The sequence below is a fragment of the Bombus pascuorum genome, chromosome 2 (assembly GCF_905332965.1).
Source record: "Bombus pascuorum chromosome 2, iyBomPasc1.1, whole genome shotgun sequence".
In the NCBI taxonomy this organism is placed as follows: domain Eukaryota; kingdom Metazoa; phylum Arthropoda; class Insecta; order Hymenoptera; family Apidae; genus Bombus; species Bombus pascuorum.
In genome coordinates this window covers 1,010,823-1,023,892 of record NC_083489.1, presented here as the reverse complement: position 1 = coordinate 1,023,892, position 13,070 = coordinate 1,010,823, and the positions used below count along the sequence as shown (strand labels likewise).

General features: G+C 34.6%; 1 protein-coding gene across 3 annotated transcripts in view; it reads left to right on the top strand.

Annotated features, from left to right (window-relative positions):
• LOC132904630 (BAI1-associated protein 3) overlaps nt 1–13,070 on the top strand; it is a 125,823-nt gene that overhangs the window by 87,266 nt on the left and 25,487 nt on the right. For all 3 annotated transcript variants that reach the window (XM_060955285.1, XM_060955283.1, XM_060955284.1), the window contains exons 4-5: nt 5,100–5,268; nt 11,927–12,094. In XM_060955285.1, coding sequence (XP_060811268.1) covers nt 5,100–5,268; nt 11,927–12,094 — 337 coding nt within the window. The remainder of the gene's footprint in view (nt 1–5,099; nt 5,269–11,926; nt 12,095–13,070) is intronic.

The following is a 13,070-nucleotide window of genomic DNA, read 5'->3' as shown; positions in this document are numbered from 1 at the left end:
CACGTGTACTCTATTTTCTCTTTGTGTTCTAGTTCTCTTCTCTCTGGTCAAAGGGTGGCATTGATTTCGTAACAGGAGAAACGATCAAGTATTGCGTTCTAGCTTCTCGCTCACTTGTTACGTACAACGCTACGGTTTCATTGTCAAAGCATAGCGGGGTACACTAATACCGATTGCTCCCTTCTAAGAAAACGCGAGACCTTCCCTTTGATATCGCATTCGTCAACGTCAAGGATTTGATTTCGTCTGAAACAGAGCAAATTGCGACTTAAACGCGTTCTGATTAAATTCTGTAACGTTAAGATCAAACACAAAGTTTATTAATTCCATTAGCGACAATTCACTTCTACGTTATTATCCTATTTCAAAGTTTCAAAAGGTGTGTTGTAGTTCGATGGGATTCTTGAATTACTTGTTAACATTTTGAAGCAAGTTATCGTATGAATTTTTAAAGATTTAAACATATTATCGCTTTGAAATATTACCGAAAGTTAAAGTTATTTAGTCTTGGAAAATTTGAATCCAACGAACCTTACTATACGTTTGAAGTGGCTTTGTGTCTTAATCGAAACGTTCCTTAATAGAAAATACCTGATAATTTGCTTTAACGCGATCTGAAACGCTATAAATTCGAATCAGACTGTAATAAATACTGGCCAAGCAACCATAAATCCACCAGAGTGTACAACCCTACGCTGCACAATAATATGTTTCTTGAGTAACGTGTTGCTAGATCGATCGTTGCTCCCTAACGAAATCGTTTAACCATTTAACGTATCTATCGATAACGAGTCAACGAACCAAGATGTTATAAACCTATTTATAGTCTGCGATACAAATATTTTCTGAGTGAAAAGATAGTACGAATACCAAATAAATAATACGGCATAATTTTTATAACAAATATATAAATATTCAAGACTCGCGAGTGTGAAAAAGATCGAAAGATTAGAATTAATGGATTTGGAAGAAAAAGCGTAGATTTTTTCTTCAGCTATCAGAGCAAATTGTATTTATAATAAAAATGATGAGTTGTTTTGCACTTGTAAAGATTTCAAGAGAATGGAGCTTTTATCTCCTTTATCCTCCATTTATTTTTACAAAGATAACACGATAATGAAACAAGATAACTCGATCGTAACGAGGTTCGACATGGATTCGGCAAAGGAAAGCAGAAAAGCTGCTTTTAGGAAGAAAATAGCTGGGTTTAAGTAGGGCTTAGAGAAGGACGAGAATAGAAATAAATAAAGAAAGTGCTAGAAAATTCAAGAAAAAGAAAACTAGTATCCACTAACATTCGCTCGAATTTACACGCTATATGTGTACTTCCAATGGTGCGCCAGGGTAAAAAAGAATTAAAAAGTAGAAAGACGCAAGAACCAAAGTCTAGGAATATTTAGAGAAATTACACAGAAAAGTTCGAAATGGCGAACAGAAAATATTTTTCCGAAAATACTCTGGCCAGGATACCAACACAGCACGTTTTTGATTGAAATTCTATTACCGTTATATGAAAATATAATACAATTTCAATAATTTATATACCGACAAATGTTTTCGTTAAAAGAAACTCTATTTTCATATTGTAGAACTATGATTATTAATCGTAATAAAATCGAACTGTATATATCGTATGAATCATTGCTAAAGTTTATTTGAAAACATTACGTAATTTTTAATTTGCGTCCATCCAAACGAATATCACATGCATGTCGTAAAATTATGAGGCGAATCGGGGCTGATATGTATGCAGTGAACATGTCAACACATTCGAGATTAATGACCCGGCATGTGTCAGTTAATACTTCAACCCTACAGCCGATAAATTTCACATGTGGATCACGAGCAGACGTTTGTACTATCAGCCAGTTCTTACGTAATAACTAGGGAAATCATATGGTTACAGGACAGAATCGTAGAATAAAGAGGTTTCAAAACTTGTGAAATAGAAATACAACAACCCTCTTTGGTTTATGTTTTAAAAATATTCGACAAAAGTATTTTTAAGTATTCGATAAAATAAGATCGAGCCAGATTGACAATTATTAAAAATATTTTTTCACATTTGCACGTTTCAGATTGCACATTATGATATATCTAAGAGCTAATTCCTAAGACCTAATTCTCTTACGATTTATTATAATTGCAGAAACGTAACAGGATTCTGAGGACCATCCTGTGATATGTTAAACCGAACGATATTTCTTGCAAAGTTGAAAGGAATATCGATTCTATTTCGTTGACTCGTAGCGACGATGCGCGAGAGGAAACTTCTCGTTTTCGTATCAGCCAAGTCCAAGTGGAACGCTCCTCCGGGACACGGAGCGTGGCGTCGCTTCTTTCGGATTTAAATTAGATCCGAGACGACCCACAGATCCTTCAGACGCGTCAAATACACGCTCGCTTAACGTACTTTCATCTGCATATTTTTCATTTCGCTATTTTCTCCGGATCCCTTCGCATCCCTCTGTTCAACCGCCCAACCGGTGTCGCTCGATAGGGACGCTTTATTGTTCCTAAGAAAGCTATTCTTTGCCCCCCTTTCGTGGATTATTGCGTCGAATAATCCCTGTATTACAGTTTCGGAGAATTTTTGATATTTCGAAACGACACCTGTGAAAATACAATCATAGTCGAGTTTGAAGGGACAACAAACCCTTACCTTGCATGAATAAATATATTAGATTGTATAATATACGATAAATATCGTGCTCCTTGAGAACTCAGTTTGAAACAATGATACAGATATAACAGTAAGAGTTTTACGAAAGAGAGAATGGGGAACTTGTTATATATATCTAATGTAAGATATATATTATCGTTAAAGGAAACAATGGAAAACGTTACGATAAGAGTTTTATAAAAGTGGAATGGAAAACTTGGCAGAACGTGGAAAACAATTTTAGGATTTCAGAGAAATTTAATTATTTCTATTTAATAACGAAAGGATTACGCTTCTTATGACTTGATTTAACACTTTATTCGTATAATCGAAAGATCGCGGAGGAAATTATATCGACGAGAGTAAAATAAGTGATATACGCTTTGTTACAAAAATAGAGAAAAATGTTAAAATTGTGTGAAAAATTGTGAAATGCATAGAACGCATGCATAAATTTAAAATATCAAGCGTACGCCGGAAGCGAGATTTAAATTCAGTGTTAATGGAATACGAAAATTAACGCCACACCTGTTGACTTTACGGGAGATTCTGCTATTAGCTGGAAATGTGTGAAACACACGAACTAACCCTTCCAATGCAATGGCTAGACCATTCGGTACGATATGATAGCTTTATCGAGAATAAAATTAGACATCATTTAATTATTGCCTACGAGACGAATTAAAATCGTTTAATATTATCTCGTACTATTATCACAATTTAATAAATTTGTATCGTAATGTATACATGGTCGATAAAATATCCATCGTGGAAATGATCGCAAGAAACGCAGGGAGTGATCGCTTTCTTCGATGTGTTTCTACCTTTTGCGACATGTAGTACGTGTCTGCATTGTGTATGAACCTCAGAAATATCATAACCATGCTCGGTCTTTAAAAAATGCATTAAACCACTATAATCTACTATAATCTAGAAGATTGTTAAAGTTAGAAAGCAACATCGTTTCTATCGTAACATCTAGTTCAGTTACGTTTTATTCGACTGAATCTCGTAACAAATGAAAGGAATAAAAGAAATAAGCAGCAGATTTTCGTGCCACTTCAATTCATTACGAATAAAAATTCTGCAATAAATAGTTTATTCGAGGGATAAAAAGTACATTATTATTAAACTACGGATTTTTATGCATTTGTGGAAAATTTGAAAATACAAACAAGCATGTGATGCATATAATGTGTAGAAAATAGGAAATATCGAAAGTGTAATATTTAATAGCTAAGACAATTCTGTATTTTGTTTCCTCTTTTTATGATTTTAATACGAATTTCCATAAATATTTGCACATGAGACGCAAATACGTGTATCAGTATTCTAAAAGAACCAAATCAGATACGTCGTTTACGATTTGTACTTCGGCTAACGAAAAGGAAGTTCAATTTCCAGAGAAATTTTCATCGAGAATCACGGATGCCTTTCAAAATGGCAATTTTCAAATTGCAACGTGTTTCGTTGCGTCATTCTCGTTCACACGAAGCGCTGTACATTAATTAAAAAAAGTCAGAGAGCGAAAAGAGAAGGTGAAAAAAAAACATGAAACACCTCGACTGATCGATATTACTGCAACGACGCAAAACTCAGCGCACACGTAAGTGCGAGAAAAAAATGAACGGAAATACGTGCATACGACTGCGATAATTAGGCATCGAATTCTCCTTGAACGATCACCGCGATCATTGTCTACTTTTCATTGAAACTTTTAGCAGCACTCGCTGTTTCTCGGAAAATCATTGGCACATAATTCTTTGTCCTTGTAATATTTTTTTATAATTTTATTATTTATAATTTTCTTCGTTATTTAATTTGTGCTTTACAATTTGTCCAGCTGGGCATTCGGTAAATTTTTCTAGCTTAATTGCTAACTAACATGTGGTTGGCTATCCCCAACGATTATGCCATCTTCGAGTTTGTCTATTTTATCTCTTTAGTGAGGCTAGCTTTAATTCGTTAAAGTAGGTGTAAAAATTTTTCTAGACCGAGTTTTAATTTTAAAACTAGAAATTTATCGTTCGTTCCGTACATTACAGCATTATATAATTAAAAATAATAACTTGAAGATCCTTGAAAATAGTAGTAATTATCATGGGTATTTTGAAGATCTTATAAATATATATATGTATATATTTTGTTAATAAATTTATTTGGTTACATGGCAACGAAACAATGGATCGAAAAACGCATCTGAATCTGAAATAGCGTAAATGATTTGACAGATTGTTCTATATAAGTTTCGAAAGACACGCAATATCTATTATATCATTAAAGAGAATCGCTATAAATTTTCACGAAAGCTCGGGAAAGAAATTTAAGTATTTTCAGTAGCATCAATTTTTTGTCAGACACTCTATCTACTATATATGTTATGATACGCAACGAAGAAGCAACAAGTGACGAGAATGAAACGTAATTGATCTTGCAGGGTTCAAGAGACGGACGGCTCTTTCTTCGAAAGTTTCACCGCGTTATCTTGGAGACAGGAAAATCGAAGGCTCATGGTCCTTCAAGAAGTGGAGGCCAGGGCCAAGGAACCGCCTCCCCCGTCCAGAGACACCAGCTTGACGCAAACTTATCGTTTCACCAAAAAAGAGGTGAGCTCTCTCTTACAAATAATGGTTATTTCATTAATCCCAAGTCAGAAGTAAATTAAATTAAGTTTTAGTAGAAAGAAATTAAATTAAATATACGAAATCAGTTAAATTCGTTGGAAGTAAATTAAAAATTAATCCGCATAAATTAACAGAAAAATAATAAATAATTTAACACGTTGATCGCCGTGTGAATTTTATATACTTTACTATGAGAGCCGCACCTTAATCATAGCATTTAACTTTTGCGAAATCGCGCACTTTTTCTCTGAAAGTGTTACATAAGTCACTGACACTGTTGGAAACTTTTCACTTCATGAAATTTATCTTTCCTTAATCGTTCTAACCGATGATACCGATGACCGTCGTGACAATCAACGTGTTAATCTTCAATTTAAATCACCACATTTTTATACGTGGATATGTAAAGAAGATTGAAAAGAATCAACACGTGGCAATTATTAAAAAATATTAGGATGATTTTTCTTAGAAGCGTGTTTACTTTGTTAAAACTGCAATCGTGGAAATGAGAAGCAAAAGTTAAGCACAGAGAGAGAAAAGTTTAAAGAAAGGACAAGTTTATCCTCTGTTTTAGAGTAGGCCGCGTTGTACGTAATTCTGCAAGTTTACCAGACGAAACATAACGAGTGTAAGTTTCCGGTTTTCGCCGTAGTGTCAGCAATATGAAAGTGACGCGCTATATGGCCTGTTTTGGTGAATGCAAAAGCTTCTAACCATTCGCTATCGTTTAAACGCGAGATAGAGTTGTTAACTGCTTTCAGTCGACGCGATGCAAGCAGCTGCGCGTCGAATTTAATCACACTTTAAACAATACACTTTCGTGCTTGAAGTTAACCATGCGACGAGGAACATGAAAACACGGTAACGTGTCAAAACACAATCTTGTGTATAAATCCATATGCATAGAGAGTAACGTAGATCCATTAAAAATTACAAACGCGTAATATTTGATCTTTAAACAATTTTTACACGTACAACGAATACACGTCATTTTGATAATTTTGCTTATTCCGATAACAAAATCGATATAGTGATCCGATGTCTTGTTTTCCTCGTGTTTCATGCGATAGCGTTTTATTTTAATAGAAAAGAAAAGTAGAAAATTCGATTTTTGTTTTCTCAAAGACTTTCTTTTCTTCGAGACTCGATCGTGACCAGACTAATATAATTTTATCGCGAAACGTAACGAAAGAGAGAAATCTCCAATCCTTTATATAAACTGTCACAAACTTCTTCTATAAATTTCTGTATGAAATTTCTTCGAACGCGTAGCCAGAGAATGGGAAAAAGAACGCGTATGTACACTTTACAAAATGAAACGTCCGATCGATCAACCATTCTGGTCCTTTAATTTTCTGTACCTCAATTTGCAATTTCATTCTACGGTTATCATTGAAACTACCGGAATAATTAAAATAACCAATTAGTAATTTTTCAATATATGGATACACACGGTTATTTTTCTCTCTTTCGCTAAATATTATTTTAATATTAATTGTCTTCGATTCTCTCGATACAAATTTAGACTTTAATCATCGCTAGCCATTAATCAAATCCTGTATTTTCTTACAAATTGAATCTTTGCGTGCGTAACTATCAGTATGCAATCCCCCCAAGATCTTAAATTGTGAAATATAATACTAACAATCACGATCGAGCCTTTATATACTTCAAGAAAATAACAGTTCCTCGATTTTCTTCCTCTATTTTTACTTACTATCGCGAGTATAACGCTTTGTTCGCAACGTTCTCATAGTGATGCATTTTGTCATTTATCATGGTGGTTACGGTATGCGCAGATCGCATGCGACTTGGTAGTTATATTTCCCTTGAAATATTATGCGTGCTGGTCAATCGAAATGACGGACAGCCGCTTTAACGATATCGCCTGTTTAACATTTGTTTATTCCACCAGCGATCTGCAATTTCATGATTGCACTTCCGAGAAACCTCGATATTTCGCGTAAGATACCGGCAACAGACACGACAATCCTCAATCAGAATGTGCATTAAGTGGTTGAGATAATCCTTCCTATTTTTAACGTTCCTGCATTATCCTTGTTTTCAGTGAATTAATTTGAATTAATTGAAATTCATTTAATTTAAAACATCGAACGAATATGAATGATATTGTTGTATTATTAAAAGGTCAGATTTTGGTTTCGCTTGGTTTATACAAATTAATCCTATTCTCTTCCTCTTTTTTCATTAACATTAAAATTGGCGATTTGGAGAAAACGATGAATACAGTTTTGTTCGCCTCCATGAGAACCTATTTATAATATCGATCGATCAATTTGATTGAATTTATTTGACAAATGCAATATTAATTCCACATTTATATGCAACCGCACAAAATTGCCAATGCAAAGCGTAGATTTCATAGATCTATTTATTATTCAACCATTTTCCATTTACATTTTACGTCGTTACTATATCTAACCTTTTCACTAAAATCTTCCTAAATATACGTTTCTTATATTTTTTGATTCTCATTTTTATTAATCGCTTTCATTGTGTTGTTTATTATTCGGTTATTTCGCTATTCGCATTTTTCATTGTTCTTGTAATCTTTTCAGTAAAACCTTTATGATTTTACCTCTCTTATGTATATATGTATATATGTGTCATAAAGCAGCATAGGAAATTTGTAAAAAACCTGTAGAATATCTTTGAGAGTAATACTCTTGATACTCCTTTCTGACTGGACACGTCGTATTTACGATCTGCTTTTCACAAAGTGGACAATGCTAACGTGTAGGTGGATTATGGAACTCTGGATGAACGTTCCCTGGGCCACTGTGCGAGAGAAATTCAAACTCAAACGCAACTTCGTGACACGATAAACCGGTGGACTATATTAGATATTCTGCACCTGCAAGATTCACTTCTGCATTCGCTGGTACAGAAAAATTATATTTCAGAAATATTTTCCGTTTTCGAGAGCGAAGAACGTTCCACGAAATTTTTACTTTGGGATTACGTACCACCACACGTTTAAAATCCTTATATTACGTTACTTTTCACTCGAAGTCCAAACAGTTATCCTTTTTATCCTTAATTTTTTGAAAGCAAAGTCTTTCAAGCATGACCTTACAAAATCAGAACTCCCATGCTCCGAGTTATCAAAATTAATTTTTCGTTAACTTCGTGTTTACAGGTTTCGCAACTTTTAGCACCGAACTTTTCCATTTTACCCGTGCGATCGTCAAACCGATTTTTATTATTATAAATATCTTCGTTCGATCCAATATCTCAAACGATATAAAAATTCAATATAAAGTTTCAATAATCAGAGTTCCGGCATTTTACATGGAATTATTAAACGTCCCGTGTCGTTTTTAAAGCTATCAAAAAAGTTTTAACTCGTTAACACGTTGACTGTCACGCGAATTTAATACATTTCGCCGCGATAGATTGAAATATACCATGGCATAGCGTTTCATTTTTGCAAAGCACTATATTATATTTGCACATTTCCTTCTGACAATGTTATATATGATATATAATATCTGAATCATTCACATTGTTGAAAACTTATTGATTCGTGAAATCTATCTTGAATATATATATCTTTATGTAATATATCACACAGATAAATAACGCGATTCAAAGATTGTTAGAATTGAATGGGATTGAAGGAATTTTTCACGCTCGATTCCACGTCCTTCCGGCCTCATAAAAGAGATCCCTCGTAAAGCAAACGATCGCAGCGTCGTCATTTATCCGGAAGGAAATGAGTAACAAGAAGCGCACCACGGAAAGAATAATGGCGTTCGCGTTTCGTCGAGTGGCTCGAAAGGATTCCATCAAATTGTTCGGATCGTCACACGGTCTTTACGCTGGTTGCAACGCCGATTTCTCTTTTTTCCACTTCGTTAGGAACTGAAAACTCGATCGCTTTCCGCTTATTATTTCCACTGAAATCGCGTTACACGTTCCTTTCTGTCGAACTATCGATACGCTACAACGACGAAGCGAATTAGACGAACGAAAAACGATATACCGTGGTGAAGAAAGAAAATATCTTTCAACGGCTGCAAGCGATCCTTCGGGATCGAGTATATTTTATACAAATTCTCCTCGAGATAAATCGGGATTTAACGTAGAAATAATATTTTGCCAAGAGCTCGTAACGATTCGCATTTAAACTTTGAATCCTGTTTTGATCGTAAGTTATTTAATTCGTTTTCATCTCGTTCTTAAACCTTCTGAAATCCTTTACAAACTGTTAAGAAATGTTACGAAGAAATAAGTAGTACACAAGTAGATATTTTAATCAAGTTTCAATCAATTACAAGAATTTCTAATAAAAAAAAATATAGATCATATCTCAAATATTTAAAGTTAATCCTTGTAGCGCTATGTTACAACTATCAACATTTTTAGTATATTCAAGAGGATTCAACAGGTAAAAGTGCATATTTAATCCGAAAACTGAATAAAAAATAACATTTGTTGATGTATTGAATTTTAAAATTGTTCCGCTATGGAATACACGAGAAAAACAGTTTTCACGTTGAAGATAAAACGATTTAAAGTGAATAATAACAACGTCATACTTTTCAGTACAAGCTAGGTCGGTGGAATAAAATAAATCATCGACCTTAAAGTTTTTTGTAACGGTTACGAAGCTGTATCTAATTATCTCTTTTTAACTTAGTCCGCTCCTTAATCGTTAGCTATAAAATTTTCTCCACCTTTCTACCAATAAATCTTCCAGGTAACTCGTTATTTACCTCCGGTACCAGATTTCCGTCGAAACTTTTAAAAGTTATATTCTCAGTCGTAAAATTACGGTGCAGCTTAAAAGTAGAAACCTTATTTCACTGATCAACTTCCAACAAAATTATACTTAATTAATCTGCTTGTACAGCAGATTGTGTAACAAACAAAATTCGCGAAATTCTCGTTGACATCTAAAGTTTCGAATTTTATATAAAACATAGAAATCGGGTTCTCCGAAACTCGGACTAGTCGTTTTAGCCAATATCCATATCGGTTATTATATTTTTATATTTTATAATTAGCCTTTTCACTCTTTTACGCGTCGTATCAGATCGATAACGACAAAGAGCGTGTTTTGTGCTTTCAGCTTTGGTTAATATTATTATGTAAATATATTGCATTCGATATTATCACATTTCGTTAATAACGAAGGCTTCGATCATTTATTATTAACCCTAAACTCGCACGATAATTGTATTGTGCAATATCGAATAATACACATCGCAGTATTTTTAGTTCTTTAATTATTCATGTGTCTATTAAACATTTCGTATTTCGTTTAGGTAAAGCGAATGCTTTTCTTAAAATACACGCAGACGTTAACGCGCATTAAAATACACCGTTAATGGCCAGATGACCCGGAATCATTCGCACATATTCTATCTCGCGTTCACATACTCTGGTAACTTTATTTCTAAAACTTTTCTCTTTTTTTTCGAACGTTGTTTCGCCTGCCTTTTTTACGGACATTGTTGGCCGAAAAAAAATAGTTTGTTAAAAAGTAGTCACTCTTGCACTCGCATGTACAAGCTACATAGCGGTTCTGATTACCATAAATTGAGGACCGCCAAAAAGGATATTCTCATGGGAGAGAGGTTTCACAAGCTCTCGCTGTGCTATTTATCTTGCAGCTTAGTCAAATCTGGATGAATTTCACTTACACCGGCGTGATTGAACGAAGTCGACTGGAAGCACTAGTCGAAGGAATGAAATATTTCTCGTTGAAAAATTACTCGGAAATCTTGTCCAATTATCGCTTATCGTTAAACGTATTACGCGTAATAGCTGGGATAATGTGGGAATTTGCGACATTCCATTAAAATCTTCGTAAGTTTTCGATAATGAAGTAATTTGCTATTTTATTATCAATGAACGTATCGGTAAAACGTTAATTTTTCGTAATTGTAGGAAAAGAAGGTAGTATTTTGATATACTATTACAGAAATATTCTAGAGATACTATTATAAAGGTATACGTTACATTTTGTAAACTGATATACTTGTAAAATAACGTTAAGTTAATTAAATAACAAATTCTTCGTTTAAATAATTTTTATGCGCGATAGTAGGTTTCATCGATAAACCTATTTGATAATGATATTACAACACTTTGGAGAGGAAATAGGATAACATTGAAAAATTGCGTTCTAAGGATCGAGACGATATCGAATCCAAGTAGCCAATTAAATCTGAATTCTCCGTGCAATATAAACTATAATTGCGAAACGAGTATTTAAAACTTTTAAGTCTCGCAACTGTGCTGTCGTTGTGCATTTCCGCTCTTAAATAATAAATCACCGCGTCTGTTTAAACTTTTCTCGTCGCTTGAAATCTGAAAACCAAGGGAAACAAAGAAGCGGCTTGGTATCAAAGAAACGAACGAAGAAAAGTTAAAAAAGATAAAGATACACGAGTCTTTGTTGTACGTTAATGCTTCAGCATGTTTTCATCAGCGGCTGAAACAAAGAGAAATCTCGTTTTAAAGTTTCCTCGAAGGGATGTGGAATGGGTGCCTCTCGAAAGCGAGCGCGTCAAATTGATAACGAAAAACGCGGTTGAACATTCAACTGCAGATTGTCGTGGGACGAACTGTTTCCAACGAATACAATACGCGTTTAAAAACATTGTTTCAGTTGGAGCAGTTGTACATAGAAGTCCTCTACACGATCGCCAACACTGTGGGCGCTAGCACGGGACAATACGCGCACTACAAGGAAGATCTTTATAGGTACGCGCAGGAAGCTTTTGGGGTTCCGCCGGATCAACATCGACGATATCTGAACATCGCGTCGGAAGAGAAGGTACGTTTCATCGTCTTCTTTCTTATTATTCGATCGTACATGTGGTAGCTCGCCAAAGTATTCCAACATCTGCTGCGCCATATTTTTATGAATATATTATCCGCATCGTGTGAAGCTTTCTGGAATATCGTTGACGCTGTAGCGACATAGAATTGTAACGATTGTAATAGCGAAATTTGAAACCAATCCGAAAATGTACATAAAAGTTACGAGACATTTATCGCGAATGTGCACTTCGTGAACGATTGGTATATGGCATGAATATACTATTAGGTTGTCCGAAAAGCGTCTTTCCTCTACAGACACGTCTTTTACAACGACGCGTCTTTATACAAACGAACCTAATCCGTCGAACGCTGTAATCTCAATCTTGATGGAACAAAGTGGATCGTACGTAATTCGATAATATAATATAAGACGGAAAATGTTGTGCATCCATAATTTCCTTATGAAACGAAAGAAACTTTTCGGACGACCTATTATTTAGTCTTCAAAGTGCAATTGTTGCTGAGGATGGTCTCGTTAAATATCGTAGCTCATATTAAGGTGTCGAATAGTTGACCGACTGTTGGAATACTCTGTAAATATCTTTTTATACTTTTTAAAGTACGTCTCAGTTGTCGTTTTGTCTTATTTAATTCGAGTAATGGATCGAATGAATTCGATAACGAAGATGAAAAGAAGCGGCGTGCTTTGTAAATAATATCACAGTGGAAATTGCGCATTTGAAATAAAAGCAGTCATACGCGGTTACTGAAACATGTATTCGGGCAAAAAGTTCGATTCGAGTGTTGTTGCAGAGCTCGTCGCTTTATGAAAGGTTATTTAAAAACGACGCAGTATACGCAAGCATAACGCAGTACCGTTACAAAGCAAGCAATTACTGAAACAAAGCTTTATTACATTTATACAGAAAATGAAAAACGAAGCTCCGTAAAACGATTTCATTCTTGGCCAACGATACGAAACAGCATTG